Raw genomic sequence first — 17,311 nt, 5'->3', positions numbered from 1 at the left:
ATCTCTGGATTACTAGTCCAGTAACATAACCACTATGCCACCCCCAATATGCTGATGAAATCCAGCTCTATCTCATCACCACCTCTTGACCTCTCCACTGCCTCTGATTTGTGAAGCTATCTCTCCGACATCCAGTACTGGATGAGCAGAAATTTCTCCTAATTAAATATTGGGAAGACTGAAGCCATTGTCTTCGGCCCCCTCCACAAACTCCGTTCCCTTGCCATTGATTCCAACATGTTCCCGACCAATTATTTGATGTTAAACCAGACTGTTCACAATCTTGGCTTCTTATTTGACCCTGCGCTGAGCTCATATCCTCTCCATCACCAAGACGGGATACTTCCACCTCCTTAAAATCACCCATCTCCACCCCTGCCTCACCCCAACTGCTGCTGAAGTCCTCATCCATGCTTTTGATACCATCTGACTTAACTATTGCAATGCTCTCCTGGCCCAACTCCCCTCTTCCATCCTCCATAAAGTTCAGCTCATCCAAAACTCTGCTGCCCATTTCCTAACCAAGGCCTGTTCACCCATCTCCCTCTGCTTGCTGACCTGCATTGACTCCTGGTCCAGCAATGCATCTAATTTAAAATTCTCATTTTTGTTCAAATCCCATCATGGCCTCACCCCTACCTATCTCTGTAACCTCCTCCAGCCCTACAAATCACCAAAAATGTTGCATTCCTCCAATTCTGGCCTCTTGCGCATCTGTGGTTTTCATCACCCTACCCTTGGCAGCCTTCCGCAACCGAGGCCCTAAGCTCTAGAATTCCCTCCCTCTTTCTCCTCTTTGAAGACGCTCCTTAAAACCTAACTTTTTAATGAAGCTTTTGGTCACTTGTCCTAATCACTCCTTTTGTGGCTTGATGTCAAACTTTGTCTGATAATGTTCCTGTGAAGCGCATTACTATGTTAAAGAAGCTATATAAATTCAAATTGTTCTTTTTGTATTTTAGCACAAGCATGAACTGGTTTGTGTTAAATGGCTCAACGCCTCCATTAAAGTAGAGGAGAAGGATAGATGGATGAATCATCCATCCATTATTATCGGCAGCAATCATTTCTAATCTTAGATGTCTTCATTTAAAACTTGACAGCCTAAATTTTCTAAGGATTCACCAGCGGTGAGCAACTGCCAGTGAGCTGCCAACTCAGATTGGAAAATCACAGCAAAATTCCATGCCGTCAGCCCATCCAATGAAAATATATCCCGAAGGGGGAAAATTGGCCTCCTTGCGCACCACCGATGCCCACGAACTTCTCTGGCGAGTTTGCACTGGCGCTAAAACTTACCGCCTCGATCTCTTGCGCCCCGGAGATCGTGACGTCATCCGGTGAGTAGCGCCCCGTTATTGCCCCAGATATAAAATTTGGTTCGGCCCCCTGCAGCATCGCCTGGCATCAACAACGGCAGCTGCAGGAGGCATTGTCACCTCGGCTGGCCGCTTGGGGAGTGCTAATTCAAGGTAGTGGAGGTCAGGTAGGGTAAAATTTAATTATGTCCCCAGTGTGTTGCGTTTTGATTTCTTTAGAACCTGTGATTGCTCAGCCTGCGCACTCTGAGTGCTTGGGGCTGGTATGCCGTATCACAGGTACCGTCGACGAATATACACAGCCTTAGGTTTCAATGACCACAACGTTGGCTGTTCCCCTTAAGGAGCCTGTAATATCAGCAGCGTTGGCCTGAACATTGTGCAGCACTCTGCCCCTCTCACTCCCTTTAGTGCTCTAAGGGAAGTGGTAGCGCTTGATTCATGACTCCACTTCCCTCTTGGAGCGTTAAAACAGAAGTTCCTGGCAGAATCAAGTGTGTAGCGCCCAGCGATACTTCTGCGCTTCTGCAAAAGTTATCGCCCCAAACGGGGCACGATGCAATTTCTAGCCCTAAATCTATACTTTTATAAAGGTTTTCAATCTTCTGAGCAATCATATTCATGCTTACTACAGTTCCTTACCTCGAACTCTCCCTTTGTGTACTTGGCATCAGGGATGCTTACCATATCCTCCACAAAGGGCTCTGGAAACCCCTATTGAGAGAGGTCATTTGATTTGAGATTAATTGAGATTAAACAAAAATGACATAAAATGACAACAATTTCATGGACACACAGGCCCCCGGAGGCGCTAACGGGAGCTTTAAAAAGGGTCAATTTTGCAATACAGTCTATAGAAAAAATATTAATATTTGAAAGAATAAGGGTAAATAGTGAAAGATTGTTTCAATGGGTTGACAAACAAGATAAAGTCCATGGGGCTAGAACCTCCATTTTTTTTGCATGCTTAACATCCACTTCATGCCCATTTTACCACTTAAATGACATATAATGCCCTAATAGCGCCCATTTTTGCACAAAATGGAAACTGACAGGCATTTTTAGGAAACTTATCGACGAGTGTTACTTTCCCCATGTGCTTAACGCCGGGAAAAAAATATTACCACCCGCCCACTTTTTTTGGGCGGAATCATCAGAATGAGCGAAATCAACACCCATAATATCGCCCAGCATTAATTTCCGCACGGAATTAATGCCGAGATTCAATAATACCGCCCGCCCACTTTTTTTTGTCGTAAAGAGAACATTTGGCGAAACTAATGCCCAGCATTTCGCCCACCGTCACTTTCATCACCTCGCACACATATCGGCCACAATATCGTTCGCCCAAAAAAACGGCCATAAAAAGTGGAACTGTTCTGAACGAACACCAGCGGTGTGGCTGCCATTTTTAAAATCGCAGGTCGCTTCACTCAAAAGGCTGCTTCAACTTCGGGGGAGTTTGCATTGACTCTGGAGTTCTTCTCAGGTAAAGTGACCATCTCAACAGACATATTTTCAGACTTTGGACTATTGGGGGTTTACTCTAGGTGTATTTTAGTGAGGAAATCATTGCTTCTGATCAATCGCTATTATACTTTCAATGCAATGGGGCCAGCCATTTCTCAGCCTGCATCGATTAATACACAGATACTGCAGAGTGCAGATGGCTCAATGTGTGATGCACATCATGTCCATAATTTAAGACCTGCAAGAATGAGGAGGAGGGCCAGACCATACACCCCGCACATACAAGGAAAAGACCACACCTGCCTTCGGAGACTGCACTTCCACAAGGTGGTGATCAATGAAATATGTGAGCTCATCAGGCCACATATGCAACCTGCCATCAGGACATCAGTGTCAGTCGAGGTCAAGTTCACCGCGGCACTGTCTTTCTACGCGTCCGGTTCCTTTTGGGCCTCTGCGGTCGAGATTTGCCCTCTGTCTCACCATGCAACCCATTGCTGCATTAATCAGGTCACGGAGGCCCTGTACGCGAGAAAGATGGACTTTATCAGCTTCCCCATGACCACGGAGGCTTAGATTGACAGGGCTGGAGCATTCTACCTCATTGCTCAGTTCTCCAGGATGCAGGGAGCTATACAGTGCACTCACATCACCATGCAGCCACCTTCTCAGGACCCGGAGCGTTTTCGTAACAGAAAAGGATTTCACTCCCTGAAGGTCCAACAAGTTGTCAACCACAACCAGATCATACTGGCAATGAATGCCAAATGTCCGGACACCTTCGATGAGCCTCACATCCTGCGTGAGAACGCAGTCTCTGACATCTTTAAGAGTTAGCCACAAGGACAATGCTGGATGCTTGGTGATAACCGATATGGCCTAGCCACCTGGCTGATGACCCCACTGCGTGACACCTACACCGAGGCCAAGAAGCGATACAACTGGAGCCACAGAGACACACAATGGTGCCCATCACCTTGGTGCCAGTTAAAGTTTACCTTGATTGAAGTTAAGTTATATTTAACCCTTTCATGGTAAGGAATCACCAGTGTGTAATGGTCCAGCTATCTGAGACAATGCGCAACAAGGTTAAGTTCAATAAAAAAATGTTTTATACCAATATTGGTCTGAAATCATAAGTATTACAGGCAAGAAGACCCAACCCCCGCCCACACCCCACTCTTTCCACCATTGACATCAATCAAATGTTCAACATGTCCGGCAACACAGAATACAAAGGCAAAGCAGGAGGGTGATACCCTCCCCCCATACATTACAACAAATGACATACACCCAGATGGAGATATAACACAGCCATCACCTGCGGACATGCACCTCACTTTCCTTCCCCTCTCTCCTTCTCCCCACCTCTACCCCTTCCCCTCCTCGCTCCACGGCGCCTGGTCGAGGAGCTCCTCAGGCAGTGCCTCATTGGGGGGATGAAGGCAGAGGTGGTGGTTGCATGGGTATGGGAGTGGGGGATGCCGAGGTGGCAACATTCTCTGATGCAGAAGCAGGATCTTGGTCCTTGCTCTCATCTGTCGTTCGCAGTGGTGGTGCGGAACCTAGGGGTGGAGTGCCACACTCGGGGACCACTGGGAGGCCTTTGCAAGCAGTGTTCCTGGCTATCGCATCCAGGGCCTCCGCCATCCGTGAAATGTACCCGGTCATGGTGGCCAACTGTTGGGATATGACCCCAAATCTTCGATGGGCTGGTCACCAATGTCTACAGCCATCCTGGACAACTGTACCAGCTCTCGGCTCTCATGTGGCGCTCGTGGAACAGACCTGCCGCATCCACGAGACCTGTGCGGGGCCGGCGCCATCCTGGGGACAAATGGGGTGCCCTGTGGCGAGGTGCTTCGAGCCGGTGCCTCCAGAGTGGAGGCGGGAATGACCGGAGGACCGCTAGATGGCCTTGAGGTGGAATGGCTTCTGGAGCGTGGCGATGCAGATTCCTTGAAGTCTGCGCTCTCATCTGTAGAGAACAGACCCAGCGGATTGACGGGCGGCATTCGGAGCTCCTCAGCACCAGATGTAGGATCGTCTGGAGAGTCGGGCCCCGGGTCCCCACCTTCTGGCCTTTGTGGCCTTGCCTGGGGCAGCGCTGCTGGCTGAGCTGCAAAACACAAATGAGGTTATTAGAGGAGAAGGGGGTGCTAGGGTCACAAGGTGAGTCCAGCGCTACACTCAGCATATGCACGACAAAAGCACCACTGCTCTCAAAATCATCACAGACATCACATTTCATGAACATCAACACATTGTGCATTGCAATGATTTTCATTAGGCCAGCATTATATCTATGACAATTTTAGAAATCATCTATCATATATGATTGTTCGGATATGAGTGGGTGTGGCATCTATAGACTTTACATGATGCAATGGTGTAAACTTTACTTACATGGCATCACTTCAGAGTCTGCAGATGCGTCCGTGGCTGTCCGGGGGAGCTTCCCCACAAGTGCGAGCACCCTCCCCTCCATGTCAGTGATGTCGCTGGGGACTGGTGGCCCCCGACCTGTTTGCCTCTGCACGGACCTCATCATCAATAGCTTCTTCTGTAAAAGGTGACAGGACGACATGGCATGAGATCATTGCGTGATATCATTGCTAGGTACTGTCACAGAGACTGATACAACACATAACCGACAGATCTAATCATGATTATTATGATAATTATCATTCTTTACCTGAAGATGTGCACCGTGACCACAGGCATTGAGTAAAACAGTCCCGGTAAAGCCTCACATCTGCTGATAGTCACTCATGACTGTTACAAATCAAATTATATAAATACATAAGTACATGTAAATAAATGTAATGCTTACTCTTGCGGATCCCACAAGGTCTTTCCATCGTTTGCGGCATTGGTTGCCCTCACGAACCTCGTTGGTCGCCGACGAGACTACCTCTGCTGTCTCGGATTATGATAATTATCATTCTTCTGGTATCCTCTGGTAGGCCTTTTGGGTGGGCTTCCCATGCCCTCCCAGTGTCAACTCACCCCAGCATGACTCGACCTCCTGCAGGAGGGAGGCATTTGTCTCGCCCTCCTGGCTCTTTTGCGACCTCCAATGTGCTCCTCTTCCAGCTCACTGCTCTCGCCAGCGTCAGTCTCCACAGCGTGCTGTGATGCCTCCTCCTCTCCCTCCATTATACGCTAAATTCGGCCAAATATGTGGCTGGCAACAGCTAATTTTTCTTTCCCTACTTGCTGTAAAGCTCTAAATTGTCCCTCCTTCCCCCCAAAGCAGTCACACCACACCCAGACATGCCTTCAGTCCCTTCGGAATCGCGGGAATCGAGCGTTGCCATGTCATTGCTAAGGATGGCGACACTTTACGGCAGAAGATCAGTGAGGTTTAACGCTACTGCCCATTTGATATCGCTCGTGGTAACGCCCATTTTCAAAAATGGAGACTAGGTGCTTTGAGAATGGCAATCTGCAAGCCCTTTTTTACTGCCCACGCCGGAAATAGCACCCATTTTTGGGCGATAAGCACAAAAGTGGAAAATCTAGCCCCATGAAAGTCACAACTGGGTTGGTAATCTGACTGAGAATTCTCAATCAATCAGTCGAATCAATGGTATATATCAATGATTTGGACTTGAATGTAGGGGGGTTGATTAAGATGTTTGCAGATGATAAAAAAATTGGCCATGTGATTGATAATGCGGAAGAAAGCTGCAGACTGCAGGAAGCTATCAATGGATTGGTTAGGTGGGCAGAACAGTAGCAAATGGAATTCAATCCTGAGAAATGTGAGGTAATGCATTTGGGGAGGGCTAAAAAGGAAAGGGAATATAAACAATAAATGGTGGGACACTGAGAAGTGCACAGAAACAGAGGGACCTTGGAGTGCATGTCCACAGATCCCTGAAGGTAGCAGGACAGGTAGATAAGCTGGTTAAGAAGGTGTATGGGACACTTGTCTTTATTAGCCGAGGCATAGACTATAAGAGCAGGGAAGTTATGCTTGAACTGGTTAAAACATTAGTAAGGCCACAGCTAGAGTACTGCTTGCAGTTTTGGTCACCACATTACAGGAAATATGTGATTGCACCAGAGACGATACAGAGGAGATTTACCGAGGATGTTGCCTGGACTGGAGAATATTAGCTATGAGGAAAGATTGGATAGGCTGTGGTTGTTTTCTTTGGAACAGAGGAGGCTGAGGGGAAACCTAACTGATGTGTATAAAATTATGAGGGACCTAGAGAGAGTGGATAGGAAGGAACTATTTCCCTTAGCAGGGGACATAGATTTAAAGTAAGTAGTAGGAGGTTTAGAGGGTATTTGAGGAGAAATATTTTCACCCAGAGGGTGGTGGGCTTCTGGAACTCCCTGCCTGAAAGGGTGATAGAGGCAGAAACCTTCATAGCATTTAAAAAATAATTGGAGATTCACTTGAAGTGCCGTAACCTACAGGGCTACGGACCAAGAGCTGGAAAGTGGGATTAGGCTGGATGGCTCTTGGTCAGCCGGGGCGGACACGATGGGACGTATGGCCTCCTTCTATGCTGTAACTTTCTATGATTCTATGATCGCTAGAAGAGTAAAGGGGGAAGTTAGAGGAAATCTTCCCACACGGAGGGTTGTTCAAACATGGACTGCTTTACCACAAGTGGATACTGACAGAAATTATAGCATCACTTAAACAACAATTAGATATGTATTTGAAGAGAGAGATTATAAAACAAAATGGGAAACTATGAGAACAGGTTATCGACCTGAAATATTAACTCTGTTTCTCTTCTCCACAGTTGCTGCCTAAGCTGCTGAGTTTTACAGCAATCCACCTGATGGGCGAGACAGGGCCTCGGTTTAACGTCTCATCCGAAAGACGACACCTCCCACAGTGTAGCACTGAAGTGTCAGCCCGGACTATATTCTCAAATCTCTGGAGTGGGGTTTGAAACCACAAGCTGTTGACCCAGAAGTGAGAGTGCTACCACTGAGCCACAGCTATTAGGGATGTGATAACAAGGCGCTTAGAAAATCATAATATGATTGGGCAAAGTCATCACGGATTTATGAAAGTCTGACAAATCTGTTGGATTCTAATTAGTTGGGTAGATAAGGGAGAACCAGTGGATGAAGGCCTAGAAATTGGCCTCCTTAGCGCCTGCTGTTTTGCCTTCGGGGGGCAATAACGGGGTGCTGAGCACATTGTGCCCGAATCTCCTTCGCCCGGAGATCGTGACGTCATTGCCATGCCCATTACCCTGGTAGCGCCCCGGACCTGAACTTTGGTTCCGCCCCCTGCAGCATCGCCAGGAGAAAACACCAGCAGCTGTAGGAGGTGTCCATCGGAAGGCCGGGCACTTCGGGGGCGATGCTTAAAGGCAAGGTGACCGAGGTAAATAAAAAAATTCTCAAGTGCTGTCTTTGAATTTCTCCTTCGTAGTGTATTTGGATTTTCAAAAAGCATTCAATAAGATTCCACACAAGATTAGGGCTCATGGGATTGGGGGTCATATATTAGCATGGATTGAGGATTGGTTAACGGACAGAAAACGGGTTTGGGCTGTGCCCCGTACTTTCGGCCTCAGGCGGGGGTGCACATGGCGACGATTTAATCGTTGTGTGTGCCGACCCCTTTGCGCCTCGCAGGGGAAATTGCCCTGCGGGACATGAGATTGGAATGGGGCGATGCCAATGACATATTCGTGGGCCAACGTTGTAGTCGGGCCAACAACGGCGACCGCTAGCTAGTTCGGCTGGCCCACCAACATGCAGCCTAGCGCCCTCTCTTGGGCACCAGGAAAGCAGCTGCAGAGTTCACAGTGGCCCTCCCCTTTAAAAGAAGGGAAGGGATGTTGTGACGAGTTAGGGCGTCGCGGCACGTCTGCGTCACGCTGAAGTCAACAGCGCGTGCTGCACTTGCACCCCTCTATCGCCCCGCAGATTTCTTTCATTCAAAGACCCCAATTCTGTGACATTTAGCTGCCCATCTCGCTAAAATTTCATTGAATTCAAATTGTATGCCCCAAACGGGGAACAGGGCATGAGGCAATTTCACTCCTTTGGTCTCCTGACCTAAGGAAGGATATACTTGACTTAGAGGGAGTGCAACGAAGGTTCACTAGACTAATTCTTGGGATGGGGGATTGTGCGATGAGGAGAGATTGAGTAGACGAGGCCTATATTCCCTAGAGTTTAGAAGAATGAGAGGTGATTTCATTAAAACATATACAATTCACACACGGCTTGACCAGGGTAGATGCAGGAGGATGTTTCCCCTGGCTGGGGAGTCTAGAACTAGGGCTCGCAGTCACAGAATGGTCATCCATTTAGGACTGAGATGAGGAGAAATTTCTTCACTCAAAGGGTTGTGAATCCTTGGTATTCTCTACATTAGAGGGCTGCGGAGGCCCAGTCGTTAAGTATATTCAATACCAAGATCGATAGAAGGGAACCAAGGGATATGGGGATACTGCGGGACGGTGGAGTTGAGGTAGAAGATGAGCCAAGATCTTACTGAATGGCGGAGCAGGCTCAAAGGGTCGAATGGCCTACTCCTGCTCCTATTCTTTATGTTCTTATGTTCTTTTGACAGCACAGAAGTTAAGATATCCAATCAGAGTTAACTGCTAATTTTCAAATTTACTGCCTCAAAAAATGTCCTTGATTTATTCTAATATATGCTAACAAATGCAAATAACGTGACAGCAAATGAACATGAACGATATTGTTAGTGTAATGTCCCAGAAGGACAGTTCAATCCAAGCTATCAATAGTGTCAACACAATCTTAGCAAAAACTTTTAACAACTTTTAGAAACTTTTTAAATTGGGGAAACTTTTATAATCTATTATTGATTTACATCTTAGATTGTTAACAATTCTTAGAAACTTCTTAAAACGTTTTAACAAATCTTAGAAACTTTTGAAATAAATTGGGAACCTTTATCAACGTTTAATCTTTTTAAGTAACTTTGGAAGTCACCTTCCTAATGCCTGTCCCCCAATCTGGCCTGGGGCCGTCTACTATCGGTGGCGCTGCCTGGCGCCGAGCTAGTGGCCAACACTTTGCCGTAGGCAATTAGGCTTATTGAGCAGTGCCTGGTCTCCAGTTATCTTGGACCCCCTTGTTACTGGACCAAGACCTTGTTCAGCTAAGCCCGTGTGGTTGCCGGTGTGCAGCGGCCACCCCATGTTAAAAGAACTCACGCACAGGCATCTTCCACTCCGTCAGTATGAAGTTCGGGACCTGGAACGTCAGGACCCTCATGGACAATCCCAACAGCAACAGTCATAGTTGCCCGGGAACTCAGACATTTGACATTGACATCGCCACCCTAAGCGAGACCCGGTGGGCAGGGAAAGGCCAGTTGATGGAATATGGTGGAGGTTACACCTTCTTCTGGAAAGGGAAACCAGAGGCAGAACGCCGCCTTCATGGAGTCGGCTTTGCCATCAAGAATGAGCTGGTCGACCGCCTCAAAGACTGCCCCTGTGGGGGTCAACGAACGCCTCATGACTCTTCGTATTACTCTATCCCGGAACCAATGTGCCACAGTCATCAGTGCGTACGCCCCCACGCTCGATACAACGGATGAGGCTAAAGAGGGATTTTATTCCAACCTCGAGACATCCTTGTCCCGTGTCCCCACGGGCGACAAACTCATCCTCCTGGGTGATTTTAATGCCAAGGTTGGCAAAGACACAACCCTCTGGAGAGGCGTGATTGGCAGAGAGGGGGTAGGGAAAGCCAGTTCCAGTGGTACCCTACTCCTGACAAAATGCCTAGAACATGAACTCCTCATTACCAACACCCTGTTCCACCAGAGGGACAAATACAAGGCATCGTGGCAACACCTTCGCTCCAAACACTGGCACCTGTTTGACTATGTCATCGTCCGAGCTAGGGATCGCAAGGATGTGCGCATCACCCGCGCCATGACAGGAGCTGACGACTGTTGGATGGACCACCGCCTAATTCGATCCATCATCAACATTAACATTGCCCCAAACCAGAGGGGACAGCAGAAGCAGTTCCGCAATAAAGTTAATGCCGGGGCACTTAGAGACCCAGCTAAGAGAACCTATACAGCCAGCGTCTCACAGCCAATCTGGCGTGCCTTGATGACCCTGAGATGCTGAATGCCCACAGCGCTTGGTCTGCCCTTCAGGTCTCTATAACCAATGCCTGTGAAGAGACACTTGGTCACTCAACCAGAAAACATCAGGACTGGTTTGATGAAAATGATCAGGAGATCGAAGAATTAATAGATCGCAAGCGCAAAGCATTTCTGAGCCTCAAGCAACAGCCCAACTTGGGAGCTGCAAAACAACATTACAGATGGCTCAAGGCTCAGGTCCAACAAAAAACTCTGGACCTAAAGAACAGGTGGTGGATGGAGAAAGCACAGGAGATACAACAACTGGCCGACAGTCACGATATTCAAGGATTCTTCACTGCAGTCAAGGCCACCTACGGCCCAAACTCCCAAGGCCCCACCCCACTCCTGGCCAAGAACGGGGAAACACTCATCAAGGACACCGAGGCTGTTAGGGCCCGATGGAAGGAGCATTTTGAAGATCTCCTCAATCAAGACTCTGCCTTTGACTCGAGTGTTCTCGACTCCATCCCACAGCATGCGACCCGCCACCAACTCAGTGAAACCCCAACGCTGCATGAGGTTGGCAAAGCCATAAAACAGGTTAAGAATAACAAGGCTACGGGTGCGAACGAAATCCCTGCTGAGGCACTAAAATATGGCGGAGAGGCGCTGTTGGCGCGGATACATAACCTCATCTCTCTCATCTGGATGGAGGAGAGCATGCCGGGAGATCTCAGATATGCAGTGATTGTGACCATTTTTAAAAAGGGGGACAAGTCCGACTGCAGCAACTACAGGGGAATCTCCCTGCTATCAGCCACTGGGAAAGTTGTCGCTCGAGTTCTCCTCAATCGTCTTCTCCCTGTGGCCGAGGAGCTCCTCCCAGAATCACAATGCGGATTTCGTCCCCTATGGGGCACAACAGACATGATCTTTGCAGCGCGACAGCTGCTGGAAAAATGCAGGGAGCAGCCCAAAAATGGCCTTTTTCGATCTTACAAAGGCCTTTGACTGTGAGGGTCTATGGAGCGTCCTCTGTTTCGGATGCCCCTAAAAGTTTGACAACATCCTTCGCCTGCTTCACGACGACATGCAGGCCGTGATCCTTAACAACGGATCCATTACAGACCCAATCGACGTCCGGACCGGGGTCAAACAGGGCTGCGTTATCGCTCCAACCCTCTTTTCACTCTTCCTCGCCGCCATGCTCCACCTCACAATCAACAAGCTCCCCGCTGGAGTGGAACTAAACTACAGAACCAGTGGGAAGCTGTTTACCCTATGTTGCCTCCAGGCCAGGTCAACGATCACCCCAACTGCTGTCGTTGAGCTGCAGTATGCGGACGACGCCTGCATCTGTGCACATTCAGAGGCTGAACTCCAGGATATAGTCAATGTATTCACTGAGGCATATGAAAGCATGGACCTTACGCTTAACATCCGTAAGACAAAGGTCCTTCACCAGCCTGTCATCGCCGCACAGCACTGCCCTCCAATCATCAAGATCCACGGTGCGGCCCTGGACAACGTGGACCATTTCCCATATCTCAGGAGCCTCTTATCAACTAAGGCAGACATTGATGCGGAGATTCGGCATCGCCTCCAGTGCGCCAGCGCAGCCTTCGGCCGTCTGAGGAAAAGAGTGTTTGAAAACCAGGCCCTCAAACCTACCACCAAGCTCATGGTCTACAGGGCTGTAGTAATACCTGCCCTCCTGTATGGGTCTGAGGCATGGACGATGTACAGAAGGCACCTCAAGACGCTGGAGATATATCACCAACGATGTCTCCGCAAGATCATACAAATCTTCTGGGAGGATAGGCGCGCCAACATCAGTGTCCTTGACCAGGCTAATATCCCCAGCATTGAAGCACTGACCACCCTCGATCAGCTTCGCTGGGCAGGCCACATAGCACGCATGCTAGATACGAGACTCCCTAAGCAAATGCTTTATGTGGAGCTCCTTCATGGTAAACGAGCCAAAGGAGGACAGCGGAAACGTTATAAGGACACCCTCAAAGCCTCACTGGTAAAGTGCGACATCACCACTGACACCTGGGAGACCCTGGCCGAAGACCGCCCGAGGTGGAGAAAGTCCATCTGGGAGGGCGTTGAGCTCTTTGAGTCTCGATGCAAGGAGCGTGAAAAGGCCAGGTGCAGGCAGCGGAAGGAGCATGCGGCATACCAGCCCCACCAACCCCATCCCCCAACGAATGTCGGTCCCACCTGTAACAGGCTCTGTGGCTCTCGTATCGGACTGTTCAGCCATCAAAGAACTCACTTTGGGAGTGGAAGCAGGTCCTCCTCGATTCCGAGGGAAAGCCTATGATGATAATGAGCAACAGCTACATCAAAAACAAGGATATTTAAAGCCAAACAAGTGAATACTAAAGCCTCAATTTTGCAAGACCAGGAGTTTCTGAAATCAAGAACATTTTACAGCATTTTGTCCCTGCTTTTCTGCCCCTCAATGATAGAACAGCTTCACAACAAATGGCACTGTTCGGTTATCTCCTGTTTCCATGTTTATGTACACTGCTTCTTCATGGTTTTATAAAACTGTAGATAATTTTAAATAAAAAGTTAGCAGCTGGAGTCCAATGAACATCAAGACTTCCAAACAATAATCTAAAAAAACATGAAACATATCTTAAACAGACAAATCTAAAAGTGCAGTGTCGAAGCATTTCAACTCACTTTAATGTGCCAGGTCAGAAGCAGGCAGATGACCATGCCAGCTGTAGTTCTTTCTTTGCCGTTGTGACAGTTTAGGAGAATGGCTGTGTTATGATCTATGGTTAAGTTCGAATTCACGACCTTAAGGAAGACATCGAAATCCTGTAAATACAACGAAAAAGGAAAATATCAGACTGATAATCAAGTGCACTTATCATATTTTTTTTCATTTAGGGATTCGTCTGGAATAGAACATAAGAACATAAGAAATAGGAGCAGGCCATTCGGCTCCTCAAGCCTGCTCCGCCAGTCAATAAGATCATGAACTCAGCTCCACTTCCCAGCCTGCTCCCCAAAACGCTTCACTCCCTTATTGTTCAAAAATCTGTCTATCTCCACTTTAAATATAATCAATGACCCAGCCTCCACAGCTCTCTGGGGCAGAGAATTCCACAGATTTACGACCCTCTGAGAGAAAAATTCCTTCTCATCTCAGTTTTAAATGGGCGGCCCCTTATTCTAAGACGATGCTCCCTAGTTCTAGATTCCCCCATGAGTGGAAACATCCTTTCTGCATCCACCTTGTCAAGCCCCCTCATTATCTTAAATGTCTCAATAAGTTCACACCTCATTCTTCTGAACTCCAATGAGTACAGGCCCAACCTGCTCAACCTTTCTTCATAAGTCCTTCCTCGCAGGAATCAACTGAGTGAACCTTCTCTGAACTGCCTCCAATGCAAGTATATCCCTCCTTAAATATGCAGACCAAAACTGTACACAGTACTTCAGGTGTGGCCTTACCAATACCCTGTACCGTTGTAACAGGACTTCTCTGCGTTTATACTCCATCCCCCTTGCAATAAAGGCCAACATTCCATTTGCCTTCCTGATTACCTGCTGTACCTGCATACTAACTTTTTGTGTCTCATGCACAAGGACCCCCAGGTCCCTCTGTAACACAGCATTTTGTAATTTTTCTTCATCTAAATAATAATTTGCTTTTTTATTTTTTCTGCCAAAGTGGATAACCTCACACTTTACCACATTATACTCCATCTGCCAAATGTTTGCTCACTCACTTAACCTGACTATATCCCTTTACAGACTTTTTGTGTCCTCCTCAAAACTTGCTTTCCCATCCATCTTTGTATCATCAGCAAACTTGGCTACATTACACTTGGTCCCTTCATCCAAATCATTAATATAGATTGTAAATAGTTGAGGCCCCAGTACCGATCCCTGCAGCACCCCACGAGTTACTGATTGCCAACTGGAAAATGACCCATTTATCCCAACTCTCTGTTTTCTGTTAGTTAGCCAATCCTCTATCCATGCTAATATATTACCCCCAACCCCATGAACTTTCACCTTCTGGAAAACCAAATATACCATATCCACTAGTTCCCCCTTGTTACATCCTCAAAGAACTCCAGAAAATTTGTCGAATGTGATTTCCCTTTCATAAAACAACTTTACTTGACAAATTATGCTTTTCCAAATTTCTTGCTACTGCTTCCTTAATAATGGACTCCAGCATTTTCCCAACGACAGATGTTAGGCTAACTGGTCTATAGTTTCCTGCTTTCTGTCTGCCTCCTTTTTCAAATACGGGCATTACATTTGCAGTTTTCCAATCTGCTGGGACCTCACCAGAATCCAGGGAATTTTGGTAGATTACAACCAATGCATCCACTATCTCTGCAGCCACTTCTTTTAGGACCCGAGGATGTGAGCCATCATGTCCAGGGGACTTGTTTACCTTTAGGCCCATTATTTTACCAAGTAGTACTTCATTAGTGATAGTGATTGTTTTATGTTCCTCCCTTCCTATAGCCCCTTGATTATCAATTATTGGGATGTTTTTAGTGTCTTCTACGTGAAGACTGATACAAAATATTTGTTCAAAGTCTCTGCCATTTACCCTGTTCCCCATTATTAATTCCCCTGTCTCATCCTCTAGGGGACCAACATTTACTTTAGCCACTCTCTTCCTTTTTATATACCTGTCGATCTCTGTAGAAATAGGCAGAACATTTAGGGCTGGATTTTCGGCTTTTAAGATTTCAGGGTGTTAATGATGACAGGGCGGGCCTGATACCACCTAGAATAAGTTTGTGCCTCAGTCAGCAATATTCGACAGCTGGGCCCGGAGTGTGGAGCAAAGCGCAATGGGGGGCATTGCACACCTGTCTTAGGGCGCTAGGCTGGGCTGAGCATGCAAAAATCCTGAGCTAAACAGCTGGCCCAGAAGTGCTCAAAGAGGGGCCTGGGGAGAATAGAATATCTGCAAAAACCTACCAAAAACATTCCCAATAAATAACTCACGCCATCACAACAGAAATCTCAAAAAGAAAAATAAACAATCACACTTACCTGAGGTGGAAATGACTTACCTCACTGTAGCCACGACAGGTTGCACTGCCCGCTCTCACAGTGGTCCCAGCAGGATGCACTACGCAGCGATACGGGTCGGGTCGGAACCAAAAATCGAGCCGGTGTCGCAACCAGGGGCGTTGCACACCAGCTCGCCTCTTCCGGGCGATAATGCTCCATGCCCCGCCGAAACCAGCACCGCAATCCCCGGCGGGGCGCTGGAAGCTGGCCGGCCACCCAGGAGAGCTCACCGCCGCCAATGCCGCCCCTCCGGGGCAAAAACAGAGGCAAGCGACAAGTTGAAAATCCAGCCCTTACTGTATCAAGCCGAGAGTTTATCTTCCAGCGGGAGCCATGCGGATCGGGGGCTGAGGCGCCTGTGAAATCATTCAGCCCTCCACCAAGTGAGGGAGGCGAAAATGTAACTCTCGAGGACTCATCTGCTTGATCCCCATCGGTGTAACGCCCGAACCCGGCAGGCAGCGTAAGCAGGCCACTGGACATGAACGGCAGGAGGCTGCCGCTGGGAACCAGACATGTCCCAGCAGTCAGCGTGCTGATGAGGGGGTTTGGGAGGGGCATGGGAGGCCCAAGGTTTCCTTGTGGGGCCCTGAGAAGCACTTCCATGCACAGGCACTGGAGTTAATATTGTAGTCGGAACCTGATCTGCATATTTAAAGCAGGACCCCACTGGCCTCCGGTGGGTTAAAACGGCATCCAGCGTGATGGCAGCGGAATCGGAGGGCTAAGTCGGTGCCCTGATTTTAACTGCTCGCCTGCCCAGTTTCCACCGTGTGGGCAGGCATAGAAGTGGGCCTTAATTGTCCATCAGCCATAGAGAAATTGGCTAGGCAGAGACTAATTCTTGCTGACTGTTGTGTACGTAAATAACAGACTAACTGAAACAGGAGAAATGTAACTAACTGTGTCCTTTATAGCAACTCCTAAAATGGTGTCCCAAAACCAACATGAACCAGCATGTTTACACTAGTCGAGGAGACTAGAACTAGGGGGCACAGCCTCAAAATACGGGGGAGCCAATTTAAAACCGAGTTGAGAAGGAATTTCCTCTCCCAGAGGGTTGTGAATCTGTGGAATTCTCTCCCCAAGGAAGCAGTTGAGGCTAGCTCATTGAATGTATTCAAATCACAGATAGATAAATTTTTAACCAATAAGGGAATTAAGGGTTATGGGGAGCGGGCGGGTAAGTGGAGCTGAGTCCACGGCCAGATCAGCCATGATCTTTTTGAATGGCGGAGCAGGCTCGAGGAGCTAGATGGCCTACTCCTGTTCTTATGTTACAGCATTACAGCAGTGTGTGAATAGCTCCCACAGGGTCCTAATGTCTAGTGTCCTGTGAAAAACAGAGAGTATGAACACAACACTGGCAAACTGTTCCATT

At 47.9% G+C, this 17,311-nt stretch overlaps 1 protein-coding gene across 1 annotated transcript in view; it reads right to left on the bottom strand.

Annotated features, from left to right (window-relative positions):
* LOC139279789 (paladin-like) overlaps positions 1 to 17,311 on the bottom strand; it is a 192,402-nt gene that overhangs the window by 47,714 nt on the left and 127,377 nt on the right. The window contains exons 16-17 of the mRNA XM_070899046.1: positions 13,558 to 13,698; positions 1,962 to 2,033 (exon numbers count right to left, since the gene is read on the bottom strand). Coding sequence (XP_070755147.1) covers positions 1,962 to 2,033; positions 13,558 to 13,698 — 213 coding nt within the window. The remainder of the gene's footprint in view (positions 1 to 1,961; positions 2,034 to 13,557; positions 13,699 to 17,311) is intronic.

Source organism: Pristiophorus japonicus, chromosome 1 (assembly GCF_044704955.1).
Source record: "Pristiophorus japonicus isolate sPriJap1 chromosome 1, sPriJap1.hap1, whole genome shotgun sequence".
NCBI lineage: Eukaryota > Metazoa > Chordata > Chondrichthyes > Pristiophoridae > Pristiophorus > Pristiophorus japonicus.
The sequence above is the reverse complement of the archived record's forward strand: the minus strand, read 5'-3'. Positions and strand labels throughout refer to the sequence as shown.